Source organism: Rhinolophus sinicus, linkage group LG11 (assembly GCF_036562045.2).
Source record: "Rhinolophus sinicus isolate RSC01 linkage group LG11, ASM3656204v1, whole genome shotgun sequence".
Lineage (NCBI taxonomy): Eukaryota > Metazoa > Chordata > Mammalia > Chiroptera > Rhinolophidae > Rhinolophus > Rhinolophus sinicus.
The window spans coordinates 53,319,736-53,342,872 of NC_133760.1; the positions used below are offsets into that span (position 1 = coordinate 53,319,736).

The following is a 23,137-nucleotide window of genomic DNA, read 5'->3' on the forward strand; positions in this document are numbered from 1 at the left end:
CTGCCCATAGCTGAATTAAATCATTCATCTTTTTTGTACTTAACACCCTTTCTAATACTTGTTTTTAAGGCTTTTTTATTACATAAAAGTAAAATATGACAACCGAAAAACTGCCTAATGTAGAAAAGCACACAGAAAAACATAAAAATTACGTTTCGTCCTACTACTTTATTAATGTTAATTCAGGTACATATGACGGGGAGAAAGGAAAGCAGACAGAGACCAGGGATGATTAAAAGTAAAACTGACCAGATTCGCTGAGGGAGAGTGGAGACCAAGCAAGTATTCAGCAGGGGTGTCAGGGCTGGGCAGTTAAGTAATGGAGAGCACGTCATCCACCATAGAGGGAACATGGGAGGGGGAGGGGGCTAGAGGGAGTAGACATTAGGTCTGTTTTTGAAATGTTGGGTTTAGCATATCTATGGGACAGTCGAATGAAGGTAACCTGTAAGCAACTGGATGCACACAGAGCAGTGCATGTCACACATAATGAGAACTATGTGAATAAATGAAACACATTTTTAGCCTTGATATCTTAACTTCAATGCCACTTCAGTAGGGGAGCCATCTAAGACATGTCTTCCCCAAAGACAAGGCTAGTTTTCCCTTTTATACGGCCTCATAGTATTCCTTATTTCTCCTTCGTTACATTTATCAAAAATAAAATTAAACAAATAATCTCACCCTACCCCAATAGAATGGAAGCCTCATGGCATTAGACACCACTATTGCATTGTGTGCTGCTGTATTTTAACAACCGGCACAGTGCTTGTACATAATAGGCTCTGAATAAATAGTGCTGAATGAATGAGTGATTGAATGAATGTTTCTTCTTCTAAATGCCCAGCATGTGGCACAGCCTGATGCAGAAGGTGCTCCTTAAACGATGGCCACATTGCACCTAAGTAGAACTCTCAAGAGAGTCCTAAATTGAAACTTTAGATTTGGGTATTGTCACCATACAGGTAGGTGTCAGTTACAGCCATGGGAGTTGATGCAGGTCTGCTATGGAAAACACTAGTAAGGGTGTGGCACAGGCTCTGGCCCATCCAAACAGAGATGCTACCACAGGTCCTGGTGGCCCCGCCCTGCCAGGTGCTTTCCCTTTAGTTGCTGGGTTGTGGGAATGCCCTGACACCTTGGAGAAGGCAGGGGCGGTTAGGCTGTAGGTGAGAGGTACTCAGTTGGCTCAGAGTAGAGCTTCTTCTTGCCACATAAGGAAATCTTGGACTATATTAACCACCACCATGGCTGTGAGCACATGGGGTGAGAAGAGAGGGTTGACAAGAAGAACAATCTTGGGAACACCCGTGTTTAAGAAATGTGCAGAAGAAGAAATTCCTGTGAAAGAAACTGAGTGCCACCAAGGGGAAGGAGAACCAGAAATGTCCTAAAAATCCAAGAAAACTTCTGGCAAGGGCTGTTTGCCAGTGACAAATGCTGCAGTAACCTCAAGTCTATGGAAGACCAAAAGCCACCCATTAAGGACATCAGTATGAAACTGGTGACAGTTCCCGGAATGATGTCACAGGATGCTGAAAGCCCCCAGGACGGTGATTTACGAAAATGAAGAGGAAATGAGACATGAAGACGTATACGTATATAGGTGTGTATACCATAATGATTTCTAGTTTCATCAGTGTTGTAGCAAGAATCTCAGGATGTAAGACTAAGGAGACAACTGAGCCCTCCTGCGTCCTCCCATTTGACAGACGGAGCAACTGAGACCTGAGATAGTCCGTATGTTTAGTGGCATCCAGGTCTCCTACCTCCTAATCCTGTGTTATTTCCACCACACTTCAAGAACCAAGACAATCAGCATAAGACAACAACTCCACAAATAGGTCAAGTTATTATATTAACTTGGATGCCATACATTAGAAATAACATTACGGTAAGAAAATCAGGTATTTTATTAAATGTTTTCAATTTTTGCAAGAAGCCCCATAAATCGTGTATTTCATGTGACACCAGAATGATACCAGATACTCATGTAGAAAAATGGCGTAATTGCCACTGCAGATTACGTGAGTTAAAGTTAGATTTCACTCCCTATGTACAAAGGTAACTATGTAAAAAAAAAAAAAAATCTGAATTACCCTTAGTGAAAGTTCCAAATTTTCCCCTCCCCAGAAGTTCATGTCTTTGTCATACTGTCCAAGCTCATTAAAATAATGCCGTTTCATAGCAAAAATTCCTCCAGCCATTGCAGGGGACCTAAAAAGGAAGGGCACATAAATATCAAATTGATTCCATAGATTCAGTCATTATGGATTTTTGCCAAAATTAAATTGAGTATCAGTGATAACACAGTTAAAAACTAGAAAAGAACCATATTAACCAATACCAAAATTATCGTAACATTTAAGTAAGTCAAATTACTAAATTAAAAGCGTAACTATCTAAAAGTAGGCCATAACTTTTGCTTCTTATGTCAGCAATATACATCACGTCAAATGATGTCAGCAACATATATTAACTGTTGTCTTGGTCAGAGAGGAAATCGTCTTCAGGATGTGAGTTGCCCATGGGGATGACGATTGAATTGAGTAGTGATGTTTTGAGATCCCCCTTTCTAAGGGCATTAAGTAACTTGTAATATTTCCTCCTGGGAAAACGAGCCTGTTACAAAACATCTCTTTTTGTCCGCCAGTAGCAGGGCCCAATAACACCAAACTAAATAGTCTGAAAACAATTCTATGTTCATTCATTCATTTGTTCCAAACAGTAGCTATTAAGCATCTCTAATGTGTTAGGGATAAATTAGTGAGTCGACAGGCAGAGGTGGAAGTAGGGACGCCAAGTGGAGGAGGTTGCAATGGTCCCAGAGAAAGATGATGGAATCTTGGATAATGGTCCCAGAGAAAGATGATGGAATCTTGGATAATGGTCCCAGAGAAAGATGATGGAATCTTGGATAATGGTCCCAGAGAAAGATGATGGAATCTTGGATAAGTGAGCAATGAAGGTGGTCGGATGTGGTCACGTTTTTGATATATGCTGAAGACAGAGCCTGCAGATTTGCTTACGGGTGGGCTGTGGGATATTGAAGGAAGAGAAGAGGCAAGGCTAACACCCACATTTTTGGCCTGGGTACCTGAAAGATGGAGTGTCCATGCACTGAGATAGGGACCGCTGTGGGCAGAGCAGAGTTCTGGTGGGAAGATTCAGTGATTCAGTTCTGCACATATTTGAGATGTCTAGTCAGCATGGAGATGCCAGTAGGCAGGTGGATAGCTGAGTCTGGCATCCTGAGAGAGGTCAGGGATGGAGACATAAATATGGGAGCCGTCGACAGAAGGAGGATGAGATTCACTCTGTGAGAACGGGAGATGGAGAAGAGGACCAATGGCTGAGACTTGGGCACTTTGATAGTAAGAGGCCGGACAGAAGAGGCAGAATCAGCAAAGGATGGGAAGGAGCAACTGCTGAGGTAGGAGGAAGACCAGGAGACAGTGGTGGTCTGGAGGCCAAGGGAAGAGAGAGAGCAGCAGCAGCCAGCACTGCAGACGGACCGAGTGAGATGAGGACAGAGCTGTCCACTGGATTTTACAGTGGGAAGGCCATTAACAAGCTTGGCAGGAGGCAAAGCCTGATTAAAGTGAGTTGAAGAGACAAGAGTTAACAAAAGCAAAACTCAAGGACTTGCTAGGCTGCAGTGTTAGAAAAGTTACTCATGTGGTTTGTGAAACCAAGAAGTTAATACCCTGTTTCCCTGAAAATAAGACCCAGCTGGACAATCAGCTCTAATGCGTCTTTTGGAGCAAAAATTAATATAAGACTGGGTATAATATAATATAATATAATACAATACCAGCTCTTATATAAGACTGGGTCTTATATAATTAATATAATATAATATAATTATAATATAATATAATACTGGGTCTTATATTAATTTTTGCTCCAAAAGACGCATTACAGCTGACTGTCCGGCTAGTAAAAGAAGAGAAGGGAGCGCGGTGTCAAAAGTTGCCAGTAAATGTGGAAAGTGACCTGGAGGAAGTCCCTTCAGAAATAGCCTCATAAATGCAGTTAAAAGTCACAATATTTAAATTGTTCTCACATTGACACATACAGTTTCCAAAACGAATAATCTAAGAAAGTCACGTTCACCTCGACCTATAAAATTAAAGATGGAAGCCCTTGGATAAACATTTTATAAATGAATTTGGCAAAGACATCTACTTTTTCTGGACTATCCACAGTGTTGGCACTTCCACTGAGCAGCACACAACTTGCTCCTGAGAACCAAGTCCACATTCTAAAGACGAGCATGTGAGAGAACATAGAGGTGTGGAGAACTGGGGTGAGATGCTCATTTTCAATGGAAGAAACTCGGGACCTACCAAATTCTAGTGTTACAGACTTGTAGAAACAAGATAAATAACAATATGTCATTAAACCCAAGCACGTAAAGGAATAATCTCTGACAGCTTTCTTCCATACGCTATTTCCCCAAAACCAGAAGAAATCTCACCGGATGGGTCTAGTGGGGCCTTCTAGTCCTTCCACCTCATAAGGGAAAACAGTATCCCATTTAAATTGTAGATTCCAGTTGAAAGTACCTCTCACAAGAGGAGAGGGCTGGTATTCCAGGGTCCTGGAGTCAATGACATCTATCACAGGACACACCACCATTCTGTGGTCCTCCCGGATGGCAGCCAGCAAGGGCTCCAGCCACACTTTGTTCACTTCGCAGTGGCTGTCCAGGAACACGAGAACGTCCCCTGGGGAAGCAAGAACACGGATGAAATATCTGACAACCCAAATCAAAGTTCAACACAACTACTTTGTCAAGCATTTAACAACTATATGCTTGGCTCTCGAGATGCTTTCAGTCCCATTGGGGGAGACGAGAAATACATACTTTATTTTGTACCAAAAATGTGGGCCAGCGTGTGCTAAAAATGTTCAGAAAGAGTCAGTGAGCTGTGGTGTAGAGAGTGGGTTTAGGGAAGAGTCTAAAAAAGCAGGTGGAACTGAGCTAGCCTTCAATTAAAAAATATTTTAGCTTGCTTTGATCGATCAACTCAATTTAGCAAATATTTACTGTGAGGATCTCTTCTTTGGCACTGATTTTTGGTGCTCGGGATGTAAAGATGCATAATTATTTTTGCTTTTGAGTTCAAGCTTTAATGAGGGTCTCTTCTACTTAGAGAACATGGGGTGAAATGGCCTGGCCAAAATAAAGAGTATGTGTCTGGTACTGACCGGTGCTGGCTAGACTCCAGGAAAGGGGTCCTCTTGCACCCTGTGATAGGACCGTTCATTGGTGCAGTCTCTTTTTAGGACAAGTTAGCAGTATGAAGCAAAATTTTAAATACGAACTTCCCTTTTGCCCAGCAATTCCACTTTTAGCAATTTGTCCCATAGGCACAAGCATACATTTGCACAAAGATATATGTACAAGAATTGCCAGTGCAGCATTTTTTTTCTTTTTTAGGAACAGTAAAAAATAAAAATCAATTGAAAAATAGCTAAACAAATTATGGCAATCCATCCATGGACTCCCCATGGAATACCACACTATGATTAAAAACTAACCTGAGTGTTAAATACTGTCACCGGAAAAGTTCCGAAACATTAAAATTAAATTAAAAGAGTGAGTCTCAGGACAATATAGACAGTGTGATTCTGTATATTTAAAAATCCTTAAAGCTATGTACGCGTGTGCCTGTGTGTTGAATGCATAAAACCAGAGGTCTATAAACACTGTGTTTTCATGCTGTGTCGGGGGCTTGTGTTGTGTTTGCGACAATGAACATGTATTGTCTGTGTCTCAATCAGTCAGGCCAATATAGAAAAAGACAATCTGATTTTGCTTTTATTTGGCTTTCTGCTCAATAAGGGATCCCTGCTAAGGACCTGAGTTTCTCACTGGATTGCAATAGGGCTTGATGAAATACCCTTGGACGTTACCCATCGCCTTTGGTTCCAGTGTAATATTCTGCCAACAACCTCTAACCTTCAGGTGCCAGGAAGCTTGATAGCTGGCCCCCTCGGGACTAGTCCCCCAGCAGTGTTGACCACTCAGGGCTCGTTCCAGGTAATGGCCCCTCCCCACGGCCAGGGCTGTCCTCATCCATGTCTGGTCCCCTTACCTGGACGTGGGACCTCTCTGCACCGCTCTGGGTGGCAGCCCAGGGAGTGTGTTGCTCAGAGCTCCGTTCCAGAGGACTTTCTGTGAGGAGCGGGTCTGACAGCTTCCAAATCTTTGGGATCTACTGCAGTGTTCACACCAAAGCCTTGTTCTCCCCAGGGGGCTCCCAGCCAATGAGTAAGCAGTATGTGTGTGTGGTGGGGTGCAGGGCAGAGGGGAGCTAGAACTGGCACGTTGGGGCCCAATGCAGGATTCCTTGAACAGGCGATCTTTGCTTGGGGTTCCTCACTAGCCCAGCTGAGCCTCTGTGAAGCTCTTTCAACCCCGAAATCCTTCCTTCCTTCTCTCCCTTCCCAGCTGTCAGGCCAGAAGCTTCCGATCCACACTTCTCCCTCTCCCCTTTCTCCTTCACAGACATTTCTCTCTGTAACTTCTCATTCTGTCTTGAGCTCACAGGCCCTGACTTGACGCCCATCCTGGCTTGAGTCTCCTGTAGGATCAGCTGTACCCCCCCCCCATTAAGGTTTGCTTTCCTCACATCTTGACAAGCGTGGTTCCCACCAGCACCCCAGTGGGTTCCATGCGTGTACAACTCCATCTCAGAGTTTGTATCTGGGGGAGCTCAGCCTGTACCAGGGGGCTGACATTATGGTCCCTGCAAAAGAATATCTTCTATCTGAAATCACAAATTGACACTTTGAAGCAGACTACTTCCAGAGTCAGATTAAAGACCCATACAGCTGAAATACGTTTCCGCTCTGTTTACGCCAGTGCAGACAGGGAGGGTCTCCACGAGGATTATTTCTGCAGCAGCAGAAAGATCTCTGTGACCTAAACACTGGGCCGTGTCCCAAAAGCAATGTTCATACCTGAAGCACGAGATGCTCCAATCAGCCTCGCTCGAATCAGTCCCTCTCTCTTGTTGGTTCTGATTAATTTAATCTTTCCCCGAAAAATTTCTAGGTGATAGTCTAGTTTTTCTTTCAAATCATCTGGAAAAAAAAAAAATGACTCAACACTTGACAACTTATAAACTATAATTACAGAAATTTAAAAAGTTTATCACAATTTCAATTGATTCCTCAAAACCAGGCTAATCCACAGAAGTTCCAACTTTGAAAGAAACTTTTATCCCACGAAAGGGAGAGAAAGAAAAATGAACCTAACTAAATATTCTATGTTTCTAGTGAAATATTTCTATTTTAATAAGTCACTTAAAATTTTAGTAGAAAAAGCATTAAGCTCTGGCGCTTCGGAGCAATCGGACTTTATTACTAAAAAGTGTGCTTCTAACTTGGTAGTAAACTCTTAGACAAGTTGTCAAACCCCTGAGTCTCTGTTTCCTCATCAGTGAGACAGGAGATCCACCGTACTCTTTGCCCTGCTGTAATGAGAGGAAGAAATGCATCCCTGGGCACCCAGCCTGGTACCTAACAGCCACTCAATATTTGGAGGTTAATACGATGATGACAAAGGAGGCCGGGCTCCGGTCAGGTTGACACAGACGCCTCAGAGTCTAATTTCTTAAGTCCTAGGAATCTGGATCAGGAGGTGAAGGTCATGACGACCTTGGCAAAGGAAGGATCTCCTTCCTCGTCTTTAGAAAGAATGCCAGGGCTCCGGCTCAGAGGCACTTGCAGGACGGGCGCAGCAGCTCCGCTCAGAGGTCTGCAGACGCCTCTCTGACATCTAGGACACAGGAACTCGGGGAGCCAGCGTGAGGAGGAAGCAGACATTCTGGCAGCGGTAATCTCTGACATCAAGTGGAGGGCTTGTGTTTTTCAGCAGGTCAGGTTGTTGGCTTGTAGAAGGGTGGGTGGAGCAGGTCAGCTGTGGACATGCCTCTCATGTAACTCAGTGGGGAGAGATCCCTGGGGTCCCATCCCCTGCTCCCCAAGCTGGGGGGTCCATTGGCAGTGCCTACTGGTGTCAGCTGGCAACGACAAGCTATAGCTGAAAAACTTCTCCGACAGCCCACACAAAATCACCGCACATTAATCGCAGGGACGTGTTCATCCTGAGCTCCATCAGAACACAGCACACCCCGTTGCCTGCATTTTCTGTGGCGAGGTTCTGCGAGAGTCAAAGACCAGGCTCCTTGGCGGGGTGGTCACATCACCACAGACCAGGTGCGCGTGGACCAGGGAGGAGGAGGAGCAGTGTCCAGCCTGGCAGCACACCTCCGTCTCGGTCGTCAGCAGGGATTCCCCGGAAGAACGTATGAGCAGCTCGGCAGGCGGCTCTGAACTCACGGTTCTGGAAGGTTGCGGGAGGTGTCGTGTGGTCATCCTGGGACTGTGTCCCCAGGGCACGACCCCTGTCCTTCCGGGTCAGAAGGTAGAACTCCATAGTCTAGCAGGAGAACACACCCTGACCCCTGCTCATGGCTGTACAGGGGACATCTCGCCCGACATGTGGCCAGATGTGTTTGTCCCTGCTACTGATCAGATGAAGAATCTGACCACCTCTCCACATTCCGTCTCGTGCACAAGACTAGAAGTAAACAGCACTGTACCCCTCTGACATGGGTGGCTCCCATAGAAGTAATGTCATGTAGGATAGTGCCTGGCCGACGTGGGCAATTCCTAAATGCAGCTGACATCAGCTTGAGGTACATTCCACCCTTGAGTTGACGCATCTAGAGTTTCTTCCCCTTTCTGTGCTTCCTACCATTTTTCCTCCCCTTTGCTGTTCCCACCCCTCAATGGGTCAGGCTCACGGTGGATGAGGTACACTTTCAGGTAGGATACCTACGCGATGTCTGATTGCACCCACGGGAAATGGACCTGCAGGAATCTGCAGACTCCAAACATCTTTTCACTAATCGAGGTCCTCTTGGCTTGCTTCAGGTTTGTAAATAAGTCGTAAAACATACCACTAATTTCAAATGCTAAGCATAGTTCATCAGATTTTGTGCTAATACCACAAATCTCTAAGCCAGTCAGCATGCAGAGCTAAGTACTTAACTGCAGTTGGTCTGATTAGAATTGTTCCACGTGAAGTAACTGGGTCACGTCTTTTCCCTGCATTAAGCCTGTGATAGCCCCCCGTTTTCTCCAGATAAAACTTAAACAATGCCCTTCACAAGTGGTTGCCTTCTCCTATCTGGTTTTCTGCCCACGCCGTCCTCCACGACGCTATAATCATACAGAAACTACACAAAATACAGAGCTATTCCAAGCTCACCATGTTTTCTCTTGCCTCTGGGCCTTTGCAGTGCTATTTCCTCTGCCTGAAACACTTTTTTCTCCCTCTCCATTTAGGTAACTCCAACTCACCCTTCAGATCTCAGCTTAGATGTCACTTCTTCCTGAGCGTCATCAATCGTCTCTGAAGACCAGGTTGGTGCCCCTACATTTACCTCGTGGAAGCACTAACCACCCCATTAGCCCAGCACCATGCGATGGGGACCAGTCGTACGTCCCCACCTGTGTAGCACAATGCCTGCCTCCACGCCCCCCAACAACTGGTCTTCCTATAAAATAACTCACGCACCATGAGAGAGAGCACTGCCTTCTAAGGACATTAGACAGATGGTTCGTGTTCCATCTTACCAAATTCGCTCATGTCATCAACCAAAATAATTTCTTCAAGGATACGGTGTGGCGTGAGCATCATGACACTGGACACTGTTCGAAACAAGGCATTAAATTCCTCATTGTGGAAACAAATGATAATGCTGGCAGTCGGTAGTCTGGCTGGGTAATGTTTTTTACGACACCTGCAGGCATCAATAAGAGGGGGAAAAAAATGATTCATCTAAATGCCTGAGAGGTTTTGGGATCTGGTTTCAAACTATATTACAAAGCTATTGTCATCAAAACAGTATGGTATTGGCATAAAAACAGATATGTGGATCAATGAAACCGAAGAGAAAGCCCAGAAATAAACCTATGCCTATATGGTTAATTAATTTACCATAAAGGAGCCAAGAATATACAGTGGGGAGAGGACAGTCTCTTCTATAAAAGGCGTTGGGAAAACTGGACAGCCACATGCAAAAGAATAAAACTGGACCTTGAAGGCATTGTGCTAAGTGAAATAAATCAGATAGAAAAAGACAAATATGCATGACCTTATTTACATGTGGAATCGAAACAAAAACAAAAACAACTGCCCCCCCTTCCCCAGAAAAACCAAGCTTATATACACACAGAACAGATTGGTGGTTGTCATAGGCAGGAGGTGGGTGAAATGGGTGAAAAGGGGTCCAGTTATAAGACAAAAAAGTCATGGGGATGTAATGTACAGCATGCTGACTAGTTAATAATACTGTATGTATATTTGAAAGTTGCTAGGAGAATAGAGTTTGAAAGTTCTCATCACAAGAAAAAAAATTTTTTGGTAACTATGTAACGTGGTAGATGTTAACTAGATTTGTTATGGTGATTATTTTACAATATATACTAATAGCAAAGCATTATCTTGTACACTCAAACTAATATAATGTTATATGCCCATTATATCTCAATACAAAAAAACTAGGAACATACATTTTATTCCTGGTATCTGGCACATGCCTCTCGTTGCCCAAACTTTTACTGATAACAACATTAAATCCATATTTCAAAAATCCATGAACAACTTCTAGGTCTGTATAGTTAAAATCCTTATCTGTAAGAAAAGGTAATTAGAGTCATATAAGGTTTGGCTTACTATCACCTCTTTGATAAAGAGGTGATGTTTTTAACTGTACCTATTAAAACTTATTTCTGTGAAAAACAGAAAGCAATCTGAAACAAATACAGCAAACTGTATTTAAAAATTGTTAAATTTAGGTGGTGAATACAACAGGCCTATTTTATTATTTTCTGTATATAGTATGTAAAATACCCCATAATTTACAAATTGAATTGCTCTGACCCTTCCAAATATGCAATTTATGTCCTATTTTCCCCTTACAATGGCTAACGAAGAAAATCAAAACACTTACTTAATTTTAAAAGTGGCCTCTGTTCTTTAGTTTCATCTTTGTGGGGCCTTTGAACTCTCACATGTGATGTTGGTGTTTTCCTTGAGCCACGGCTAATGTGCTGTTGCAGTTTTTCATCAAGGAGAGCTGCGTTAACCTCCCGGGGTTGCTCCTGCCATTTGCTCACCTGATTATAGTGAAAACATAGAAATAACAGAGCGGTGCAGATCCCAAACGTCAAGGATCCACAGAAGAAACATTGAATTCCGACATTTCTCATCGTAAACCTAGCATTTTTGAGGGTCCATTTTTCAATTTCCTAAATCAGAATGGTTGAAAGAGACATTCTGTTAGCTATTTCAATGGCTTGTAGATTATCTACGTGGCTTCAAATTTAATTTTCAGGGATTTTTAAAAATAACTGTAATTTTTCAATTATAGTTAACATACAATATCATATTAGTTTCAGATGTACAACATAGTGACTAGACATTTATATAACGTATGAAATGATTACCCCAATACATCTATTGTCCATCTAATTCCTTACGTGGTGATTCTAATATTATTCACTATATTCCCTATGCTATACTTGACATCCCCATGACAATTTTGTAACTACCAATTTGTACTTCTTAATCCCTTCCCCCCATTCACCCAGCCCCTCCCCATCTGGCAACCATCAAAATGTTCTATTTCTGGGTTTACTTCTGTTTTGTTTGTCCGTTTATTTTGTTTTTTAGATTCCACATATAAGTGAGATCATATGGTATTTGTCTTTGTCTGTCTGACTTATTTCACTTAGCATAATACCCTCTAGTTGTTCCATCTACGTTGTTGCAAATGGCAAGATTTCATTCCTTTCTATGGCTGTGTCACATTCCATTGTATATATGGAGCACTTCTTTGTCCATTCATCTATTGATGGACACTTAGACCACCTCCACATCTTGGCTATTGCAAATAATATGGCAATGAACATACAGGTGCATATGTCTTTTTGACAATTTTCAGTTTTAAAAACAGAATTGTTTTGATATCAGTGCTTATCATATACTTTGATAAGATAAAGTTTTTTTCTATCATCAAAAACTCTAAAACCGATATTTGTAAGATTACCTAACATCAAAATACGTAACATGCTTATAAAACATACACTGTCATTTAAAGTCACTGGCCCATTAGTCCTGAGCATGTAGCTAAAGAAAATAATGTGAAAGAAGGTTTACTCATTCCTCATGCATACTCAATCCATCTTGGAGTGAGAGTACAGGTCTCTATTAAAATATCTTATTTGTCACCAATCAAAATTAAATATATATATAAAAACATACACTATCGTAAACTGGAAAGAAAGTGGGCAGTGAAAACGGTGCTTCCTCACTGGTGGGATTGGGAAATGGTACAACCATTCTGGCGCTATCTAGTTCAGCTGAATTTATGCACATACCCTGAAGAGATTCTTATGAGCCATGCACAAGAATGTTTTTTGAAGTAATATTTCTAACAGAAACCAGATAGAACTTAAATTTCCCTCAACAGGAGAATCCATAAAGCAAGGCTATTAATTCAATAGTGGAAATGAACCAACTGGACCTACAGGTATTAATATTGTAACATCTGAAAAAACCAATGTTGCACAAAAAAAACAAACAGGGTGTGATGCTACTTATATACATTTGGAAAATATGCAAAAGCACTGCAGTTGTTTATGGATACACCGTATGCAGCAAATGCTGGGAAAAAACCTGTGTGTGCAAATGTACACAAATTTCCGATAGTGATTCCTTCCAGGAGACGAGGGGGTTGGGGAGAAGAAAAAAGAGCGCCTACAGAGTTCCTAATACTTATTTTTTAAAAAGCTGTGAAGCGAATGTGGCAAAACGATGAGTTTTGATAAAGCTTGATGATGTATACGCAGGGTTCCTATCTTTCTCTATATTTCCCTTATGTTGGAAATATTTCATAATTTATCAAAAAAGAAGAAAGCCTTGAGAGGCTTCCTTTCAAGATGATAGATGGAATACATGTGTCTCTCTCTTCTCCCTCCCGATTCAACCATGAATAAAACTAAAGCTAAAAGCCCGCATGGGGAAAAAAGTGGCAGAGGGAACATCGATGTATGTGATTTCAGCACACATTTGGAAGACAGACGCTGTTGGACGTGTGATAACGATTTGGGAGGACAGGAAGACGGAAGTCACAGCTCCAAGTGTGCGCTGAGAGGACTTGGAGAAACAAACGGGGGAGCAGACCCCAGAGAGCAGCTCAGGGCCGGGAGCTACAGGCATGTCAGGGGACTCATGCGGGAGCTTTGGGAAAGGCCCCAAATGGAGCTGTAGAAGCTTAGCCTCTGCGGAAGGAAGCTTGGGCTGACATCAAGGGGGCCCCTCAGTTGTGGAATGTTTGTGTCACACAGCCCTCTTTCTGCCTCACACATAGGATCCTGGCAGCGAGGTTGTTCTACCTGAGACAGGAGATGGAGAATTAGTCCAGGAGAAGAAGATCTCCAGATACTGAAATATGGGAGTGGCCAGCAGAACAGTGAATCCCATGTGTCACCTTGAAGACAGCGTACCTGCAGCCCAGATCAGACAAACATCCAGAGACACCTGGTTAGTGTGTCACTTTGCAATTATAGTGGAATGCTGTTATAGACTGAATTGTGCCCCCCAAATATCATACGTTGAAGTACTCACTCTCAGTGTGACTGTATTTGGAGATCGTCTTTAAAGAGGTGACAGTTTAAACAAGGTCAGATGGGTGGGCCCTAATCCAGTCTGACTGGTGTCCTTCTAGAAGACGTGAAGAGATCGCAGGGGAGCAGGCACAGAGGACAGGCTGTGTGAGGACACAGTGAAAAGGTGGCCATCTGCAAGCCAACGGGAGGTGGTGTTGGGAGTGAGACTCTAAAGTGAAAGTTGGGGGTGGCGTCACTGCCCAGCTGGCCGGTCCTGAGGACCCCAATGCTGGTGGAAAGGCGGGGTTCTGAAAGCCTCTGGCATGCTGTAGCAGTGTATGAGTTAAAGCATCACTGGTGGTGACCTGGGATGGAATACTGGTGGAAAGGAATGTTCTGGTTGGCGCATTTGAGAGAAGGGGGCAGGGAGTAGTAATTATAAATACCATGGAATCAGATGGCTGTTGCTGGATGCTATGAAAGCATTTGAGAAAGGCGATGAAAGGCTGAGGGTGATTAGTCACTAATTTAAGGCAAGATATCAGGCAGGGGGGCTCCTGAGCAGCATATGAAGGGACTTGTCCTATAACCAAAGGACAGAGAAGACTGAGAGTCCTGCACAGTGCTTGGGGACAAGGGGGCAAGGCTGACGTCTCAACCCCGGCCAGTCTTCCGTCCTGGGAAAGAGGAGAGTCTGAGACTCAAGATGTGATGTCTGGGTGGGGACAAGTCCGAAACACTAGGTACACAGGGACCCTCCGGGCCTACGAAATGGCTCGTCCCTGTCAGGGGCCAACTCTCCACCTCTGCTTGAGGACAATGGAGACGCCTCTGCTTTGCAAGACAACAAATACACTCCCTCAAGGTGACCCCCTTCGAACTGGGGGAAATGGGCAGATGAAAACAGAATGTAGACGTTTTCACTTAAATGACCACCACATCTTCCTGTTAAAGGTCTAAATTTTGAGACGCTTCTGTTTTAACTTTTACCAAAAACCAAAAGTAATTAGAAACTAGTTACAAGAGAATATGGGTGAGGGGAGGCAGCCAAACTTAATGTACAGGATACACACAGGAATTCATTTAACAGTATTATTATTATTATGAAAAACAAACCCATATTCTCTACAAGGATTCTACTATATTAAGAAAATGTGGGGGAAATTCTCCTTAGATGTGAACACTTATAAAAAATGTACCCCCTAATTTTCTTATTTTATCGATACATGTTTTCTTATATGACATTTTTCTAAAGCAGAGTTCCCCAGTTCTCTGGAATAGGCACGTCATCTACCACCTGCCCCCATATCCAGCCCCACTCCCCCACAAAACACAGAAAACCTCTCTTACCAAACGACAGATCTAGGAGCTTTGTGACTGGCTTTTCAACTCTGTCTCCTCAGGAGGAAATCATGTTCAAGTATTTTCTTCCCTAAAATATGCTGAATTCACAGGCTAGAAAAATACAGAATTCATGAAGCATTATTTCAATGATGATTTGTATCAATCGCCAATGAATGTCTCAATGAATTAAAAAAAAAAAAAAACCCAAGCGTTAATTTAAAAAAATCCTGTAAGGAAGAGAATGCTGCTAATAATTACTGAGACGCACGGGCATATGTGCATACACACGTACTCACTGAGAAACCAAAACCCTAAACTAACTCTGGATATAGTCATGGAGCTTGGTTAACAATGTGAGTCTTCAGAGGCTGGAAAACGTGACCATACTTTAGATGACACCACAAGTAATTGTTCTGTAAATTGTCAGTATTTGTAACCCCTCGGTTTCGTAGGACAATCTTAAAAAACGATCTCTATACAAGATCTATGACTTTCTGATACCATGAAGGGCTTGTTTCTACTTAACGTTTTTGGAGTAACTAATACGTTCACTTGGTATAAATCTTAAGAAGCACAAGGGGATATATAACGAAAACTGGCCCTGATTTTGAAGAACCAAAAAGCCATTATGCTGCTCAGTCCGCCTCCACACGTGGCATACATAACCCAGCCTAGCAGCCAGAACCCTTAAAAACATCCGGACCTTCTCCATCCTAATCGCCAGAGATTTGGGTTAATCCTCATTCAAGATTCAGTGATTTGACGTGCAGCTTCCACTGAGGCCAGAAGGAAGAGGCCTCCCCCATCGTGGTTCCCACTCCCAGCACCCTGAGCTCACCCTCCTACCACTCTGACAGTTGCACTGGCTGCTTGGTAGTCAGTGTATTTTCCCAGCCGAGTCACAGGCAGAATTAGGCAGGAGTGCACGCTGAATGATCTCAAAGATGGAATTTTTGTTCGGACTGGCTGCCTTTATGGTGCCTGGATTCTGAGCAAACACTTGACTGTGCTGGGCTGCCCTGCACCCATGGCAGTGCTCAAAACGCATCATCAGGGTGCCTCACAAAGCCCCGTGACATCACACAGGGTGGCCCAGCCGCAGAGGCCCCTGCCTGGATGCTCCAATCAGCAGCTGGAATTTGGCACTTCCGAAGTTCAGAGAGTCCTTGGAGAAAGTCTTGGGGAATCCTCAGGCCCCAGCTGAGACACAGGAAAAGCCTCGTATTGGGTGAGTGGAAATCCTAGCCTTCCCTAGGCTAGGCCTCATGTTAGCGCCTTGAAATAAACTTAAGAAAAAGAACAGGCTTTCAGCACACCACAGCTGGCTTAATGATGAGCCAAAGGGTTATTTGGCTCTTTTAATGTTTTGCTCTTTAATATATTACTCAACAGTTAGACATTAGCAGATGAGTTCAGCCAAATGCTTGTGAAATTTCCTCTTTCTTAACATGTTTGGGCAGAGTCGACCCCCTCACCTCCCCCACCCCCTTGAGGAGGCTGGCTCAGTGCTTTGCCAGGGACCAGACGTTTGCTTCCAAGTGTGTGAGAGGCAAGGGGCGGGCCTAGGGGCGGGCCTAGGGGCGGGCCTAGGGGCGGGGTGGGGCCTTTGATACCATTCCTGGGGCAGATAAGATGGGCAATAATGATCTCCCACATAACTCTGAGTCTCCTTTGGAAAGGCTCGAAGGGAAGGGCTTTCTTTGTCCTTTTAAAATATTAATATTAAAAAGAAAGCTTTTATTCATAATAGCCCTCCCCTGGAAACAACCCAAAGGTCATCAACAGTAGAAGGGATGAATTGTGGTCATTTGTATAATGGCATGCAAAACAGCAGCACAGTGACAGAACCACAGCCACACGCAACAACCTGGAAGAATCTCACAGACAGAATATGGAGCGATGGAAGCCAGACACAGGGGGTTCTAGTTCTATGTCTACAAAGCTCAAGAGGACCCAAAATTAATCTACAGTGATAGGAGTCAGCAGGGAGGTTACCTTGAGGTGGGGTGGGGGGTGCTTGTTCCTGAGAGAGGCCAAGCGTGAGGCCTTCAGAATGGTCTAGATCGTCTCAATCTGGGCGAATTCACAAACGTTCACCAGGCCATTATTCATTGCAGGTTTGTGCACGTCAGTGTATGTATGTATGTTTTGTCCTCAAAAACTAAAGGAGAAAAAAAAAAGTGAGCAGCACAATTTTTGGACGAAAGGATGTAGAAGACATGGGTGCTGCCCAGCAGTTGGTTGAGGGTTACCAGGGAGATAAAGTCATTCATGTGAGAAATTAGGGGGAGACGCAAGATCGAAAGCTACAGCCTGGTGTCAAAGAAAGAACAGTAGACCCAGAGTCCAGGGGCACAGCTGCCACAATCTATTCATAAGGGGAGAGGATACTGTCACAAAACAAAGCAAAAGGTATAAAACGAAGTCACAACGCAAGGCAGGTAGCTGGCAGGGCTGAAGGGAGGAGGTGAGAAAGAGGAAGATAAAACCTGTGGGCAGCAGGGAAAGCGGAGAGAGTAAGGTGCACGAGAACCCATGCAGGTCAATTCCGTGGAAAGTTCCTGGAACTTTTCCTGTGGCCAAAAGGAAATTAGGAGGCTGAAACAGTCCGTGCTTTCTCTCAAATTAGTAGGCGCAGTTCATCCTAGTCAATTCCAATTAAACAACTACAAAGAGGAACAAAGCAGCCTTAGGCTTTATTCTCAGGTTGAGAAGGAAAAGAAAAACACGGATGGGGAAGGCACAAAAGATTTGTGAAAACTTCAAACTGAGAGCCAGGAAAACCATGTTCTTTCTGGTCCTGTGTCTCCTGAGGGGGAAAAAGTGAATGCTTAAAACGAGGGGCAGAGATGCAGAAATAGGGAACGCAAATTAAAAGAAAACAGGCAATAAAAATATGAGTATACATTTGCCAATTACTGCAAGCCATGCTGAGCCTTTGGGAGGTGGTCAGGTCCTGAAGGGCAGGCCCCACTCTCGGCCACCTCTGTGTTTCATGATACTGTACCTGACATGCTAGGTGCTAGCAGACATTCACTAGATTAATTCCCCAATAATCATAACATTTAAGACACAACAAAGGAATTGGTGAGTAACGCCAAAATGTGACTATCTTTTTTTTTGGGGGAAAGGAAACAAACGGGGGGCGGGGGGGGAAGGAATTAAAAATGAATGAAGTGACCTTAGTCTCAGGTCTGTCTGGTTCCCTCCAACCAGCCCAACTGGACTCATTTATCCACAAACTCCGTTCTGTCATTCTGTGCTCCAGGGAGAAAGACCTATAGGAAGACCTTCCCCGTATACCACACTGATCTCTAAGTTCCTCCATGTGTTATTGGTTAATCTTGCCGACCTGTGCTCTTCCTTATCTTAAAAACCCCTCAGAAGAATCCAGTCCCCCATCCACTCTGGTTCCGAACCATCCACACCATCCATTTAGGTCACTTCAGATCTGATCATGTCAGGTGGTCATTTCCCCCCAATAACCGTGTAGTGAGATTTTCCCCATGGAAGTGGGCGGTCATCTTAGGAAACTCACTAGCAGGGTTTTCAATGGAGAGGTTCCCATTAGAAATTAATGACTTGCTGTCTTAAAATGTGGGGGATTATAGTGGGCCCAGGGCTGGGGGTGTGCGGTGGGTGAGGACGGAGAACCTCCCCTTGGCTAATATCTAAGGAGGACCATCTTATTTGACCAACACTATGCTGATTGCTTCTATTCTAAACTGGTGTTTTATTAGACTCAAGCTTAGTTACTCACAATAATAGTGATTTAATGAGAAATCGTCGATTTGGAGACTTTTGATGTTGGTAGCTTGCTTGCATGCCAAATACTAATCTTTTCAGGCAGCATATTCCCAATTGCTAAAAGGTGGAAGTAACCCACGGGCCCATCAATGGACGAGTGGGTAAGCAACATGTGGTGTCTGCACACAATGGAATTACTATTCAGCCCTGAAAAAGCAAAGGCATTCTGACACATCCTACAACATGGATGAATCCGGAAGACATTAGTCTAAGGAAAGTAAGCCAGTCACAAACAGGCAAATTCTATATGATGCCACTTACGTGAGATATTTAGAGTAGTCAAAATCATAGAGAAAGAAAGGAGAATGGTGGTTGCCAGGGGCTGGGGCAGTGGGAGGGGAGAATGGGGAGTTATTGCTCAGTTTTGCAAGATGACAAACGAGAGTTCTGGAGATGGATGGAGGTGATGGTTGCCCAACATTATGAATGTACTTTATACCCCCTGAACTGTACACTTAAAAATGGTTAAGATGATATATTTTATGTTATGTGTATTTTATCATTTAAAACACTGGGGGGGGGGGAAGCACATAAGGTGACTTATAGCCTTTAACTCATGCTAAGGAAACGTCCCCCCTCATCCTCTGTTTCGACGTGCTTTTTAACAAGTGGTTTCACTTCCATACCCACACTTTTTGCTTCCTGTCAACTTCCTGTGCCGCGTTACTGTCACTTCTGGTTTCTTTGACTGCTCTGTCCTGGATGTCATCTTCTCTTTAAGTAAACAGTCACAACTCTAATACATAGCCTACATATTTTTGTCTTAGTAAAAACTGAAGCAAACAATCACCCTACCATGTTTTCCCTGAAAATAAGACCTAGCCGGACCATCAGCTCTAATGCGTCTTTTGGAGCAAAAATTAATATAAGACCCGGTCTTATATAATATAACATAACATAACATAACATAACATAACATAACATAACATAACATAACATAACACAACATAACATAACACCAGGTCTTTTATTAAATTTTGCTCCAAAAGACGCATTAGAGCTGACTGGCCGGCTAGGTCTTATTTTCGGGGAAACACGGTAGCATTTTTCTCCTTTAAGTCAAGCAAATGTCCTGCATTAGATGTCAGGCTCTGTTGGTTTTCTGATGACTTAACTCCTTCTCTTTACTGAAAAATAAAAGGGGGGACGTTTTATTAGAAAATGTACAGAACCACGTGCCCAGAGGATTCGGTCAAATGTACACAGACGGCAGCGGGAGCAAATCGTACCTCCTCTGGGGGCTGAGCAGAGGGCAGCTGGCGAATACGTTTCCCTTTTCCTCCTCTTTTCTTCCGCCCGACACACATTCCTGTTGTTCTTCTGTCTCCAGTCAGAGGCACACGCCGCCGTCTCTCGTTTCTGTGCTCTTCTGCACCCTTTCATCCACTGCACGCTATTCGGGTCAGCTATTCCACGTGGAGGACGAAGCAGGCTTAGGCTGCTGGGCTCATCACATGAGCACCGAATCCCAGGAACTGAAAGGAAAACTAACATGTGCCCTGAAAGCTAAAGTGTCCCAATGCCGTGCTGCTAACGGCGAAGTCTTTTTCTCTTAGGTCTCCAGACGTCTTGAATTTCCGTTTTTCTTACTCTCTTCCCACCTCCTGTTCCTTCATCCTTTTTCTTTATTTATGCATTAGCGTGAACTGTGCTCTTTCGTAGGTACAGTGACTGGCACATCTTAACACGTGACATGGCTTCTCCTTTTTCTTCTTCTTCTCCCTCTCGGCCCTCAGCAGCCTGGGTAATCGGCTCTTGGGGCGGGGGTGTCTTCCATCCCCATGTGTCCCGCGGTACGGGTCACAAAGGATGTCTCCAGCACAGCTCGGGGTCAGACAGGTGAGCCGGTGTCAAGGTCAGTGCACTGCTTCTTGTCTCCGTGGCCTCAGGCAGACTCCTGCGCCTCTCGGATCCCTGTAAACGCCAATGCAGCGTCCTCAGAAGGTTTCGTTGTCTTTATTAAGCAAGAATTCATGCCAAGGTGTGTAGCCGGGTGCTGCCACCTGCCTGCCCCCTGGGAAGGCAGAGACAGAGGAGTACACAGAGCTTGGGGGGACAGTGGGATGTAAAGTGCAGTCCTTTTGTGAGCGATTAGGCCTACCAGCAATGTCGAAGACACCAAACCTAATATACAAGAAGGCAAGTCTGTAGAAGAATGTTCCGTGCAGCCTTGTTTGTTGTGAGGAAAATTCAAAACCACCTAAATGGCCCAGGATAAGAGGCGTGGGAAGTATTATTCTGTGTTCGTCCAGTCAACAGAATACGGAAGAGAAAAACGAATGAATCGGAGCCACAAGGATAAACTTCAACAGTATAATATTGAGGGAAAAAAGCAGATCACAAAAGAAGACATCCAGTGTCATTAACAGCTTCATAAAGTTTTAAAAAATGCAAAACGATAGTTTGTGTCGTACGGACACACATGTACTTAGAGCAGTACAGAAATACGTACGGAAATAACAAACACAACTGCAGAATAATGGCTACCTTGGGGAGGGAGCGTACGCAGAAAGGGAGAGCAGGTAGGGTCCCTCAACTGTTTTTTATTTTTTAAAGAGCTAAAGTAAATATGGGGCAAAATGTTAAGAGTTGATAAAGCTGGTGTGTGACCCTGCGCTTATTTTTATGTTATTCTCTGTTTACTTTTTATATTGTAATATTTCAAAATTAAAAACAATTAAAGGTCCTGTTCAACTCACAGGACTCACAGGAATCAATTCCTTATAATCTGTAAGATTCGTCATATCTATTAAAAACAATTGGTGTGATTTATTTCATAGATGGTCCACAAGAGGGAGATCTAGAACAATTCAGCCCCAGGTGCATAAACATATAGACTCCTAAAGACGAAGGGCACTTTGGGAAGCTTTGCAGGTGGCTCCTGTCTGCCCTCTATCAAAGGCAGGGCGTTTTCGACAGGTTCTGAAATCTGCAGAATGACCACTGATGGTAAAGAAGACACATCCCAGGATGCGGTGATAAACTGAACAGTGTTAAAAAAAAATGCCACCTGATGAATTGTTTGCAGAGTAAAGAACACATGGCAGCAAGAGGAACACAGATTAGTAGAGTGCAGGCAAACATGGGGATGCGAACAGTGTCCTCTGGAACCCTGGGCCAGGTGCTGGGGGTCTATTCCCCTGGAACAGCACAGAAAACCAGCAACGCCTGTTGTGTTTCCACGGAACACCAAGAAATACGGAAATAGCTCTTCCTATCACCGTAACCAGAAACAATCTAACTGGTGATAAGCATGGCTGTCTTATGGCTGCAATTTACCGCAGAAGCAGCCCCCCAAAGATTTAAACTTTGCACGCTTTTCATGAGCATCTCTGCGACTTTTTTTTTCTTCATTTTTTAAAATCAAGTGCCAAGGGAAATGGGTGAATGCTGGAAATGACATATTGTGCAATTTCAGTGATGCAGACATAATTCAGGTTTCTTATTATTGCTTTCACGTCGTCTTCACGGAAAAATATGCAAATTGCGAGGAAACCTCAGTTTGCTCAGTGACACAGTCAGCCATCGGACTTTACTTGCTGCCAACCTTTACTCACTTATTAGGGCGCCACTGCTTATTTCTCAGGAGCTCATGGAAAATAAGACAGCCCGTCTCTGCACCCCAGGGCAGCAAGTCGCTGTCCTGATAAGTCAGGAAAGTGAAGCCTTATGGATGAAAATGGCTTTCAACAGCAAAAGGGAGTTTCTGCTTACTGATCATAAAATAACAGGACTCCACTATGATTTACCCCAACTCCTGTGTGTCGGGGGACAAGTCTGCATGTGAGGACTCAGGGAGAACCAGGAAAGGGGCTCTCATCAGACACCAAATCTTCCAGCACCTTGATCTTGGACTTGCAGCCCCCAGAACGGTGAGAAATAACTGTGTGTTGTTTATAAACCACCCAGTCTATGGTTTCTGTTCTAGCATCCCGAATGGACTAAGGCAAGGTGAGCTTTACCTGTCACACTGCTTGAGTAGCCCTGGCTGAGTGGCGTCAGGCGTCCCAGGTCACCTTCTCTTTTGCCCAGACCTTCAGGACATGGAACAGTCAACCTCCATGGAGGGAGAATAGCTGTGTGAGGCAAAGGGACCAGTTAAACGGTGGAGACCCTCCACCCCACTCCCCTGCACAAGCAAAGCCAGCTGCATCTTCCCGGGGTCCTTCAGGGCACAATTGCCTCTCTCACCAGGAAGGGTCACCTTCCCAGGGGCTCAGAGCCTACAAGAAGCTCCAGAACACCAAGGCAAGGAAGCCTCCACACTGACGAGTGGAGGCACCACAGATCT

At 44.0% G+C, this 23,137-nt stretch overlaps 1 protein-coding gene across 1 annotated transcript in view; it reads right to left on the reverse strand.

Moving 5' to 3' along the window:
* The window catches only part of GALNTL5 (polypeptide N-acetylgalactosaminyltransferase like 5), a 45,420-nt gene that overhangs the window by 2,696 nt on the left and 19,587 nt on the right, over nucleotides 1-23,137 (reverse strand). The window contains 12 exon segments of the mRNA XM_074315098.1: nucleotides 2,100-2,217; nucleotides 4,481-4,730; nucleotides 6,973-7,095; nucleotides 9,658-9,824; nucleotides 10,597-10,717; nucleotides 11,037-11,334; nucleotides 13,483-13,593; nucleotides 13,715-13,887; nucleotides 15,046-15,150; nucleotides 17,035-17,200; nucleotides 20,076-20,760; nucleotides 22,809-22,922. Of these exon segments, the coding sequence (XP_074171199.1) occupies nucleotides 2,100-2,217; nucleotides 4,481-4,730; nucleotides 6,973-7,095; nucleotides 9,658-9,824; nucleotides 10,597-10,717; nucleotides 11,037-11,295 (1,038 nt within the window). The 5' untranslated portion in view covers nucleotides 11,296-11,334; nucleotides 13,483-13,593; nucleotides 13,715-13,887; ... (2 more) ...; nucleotides 20,076-20,760; nucleotides 22,809-22,922.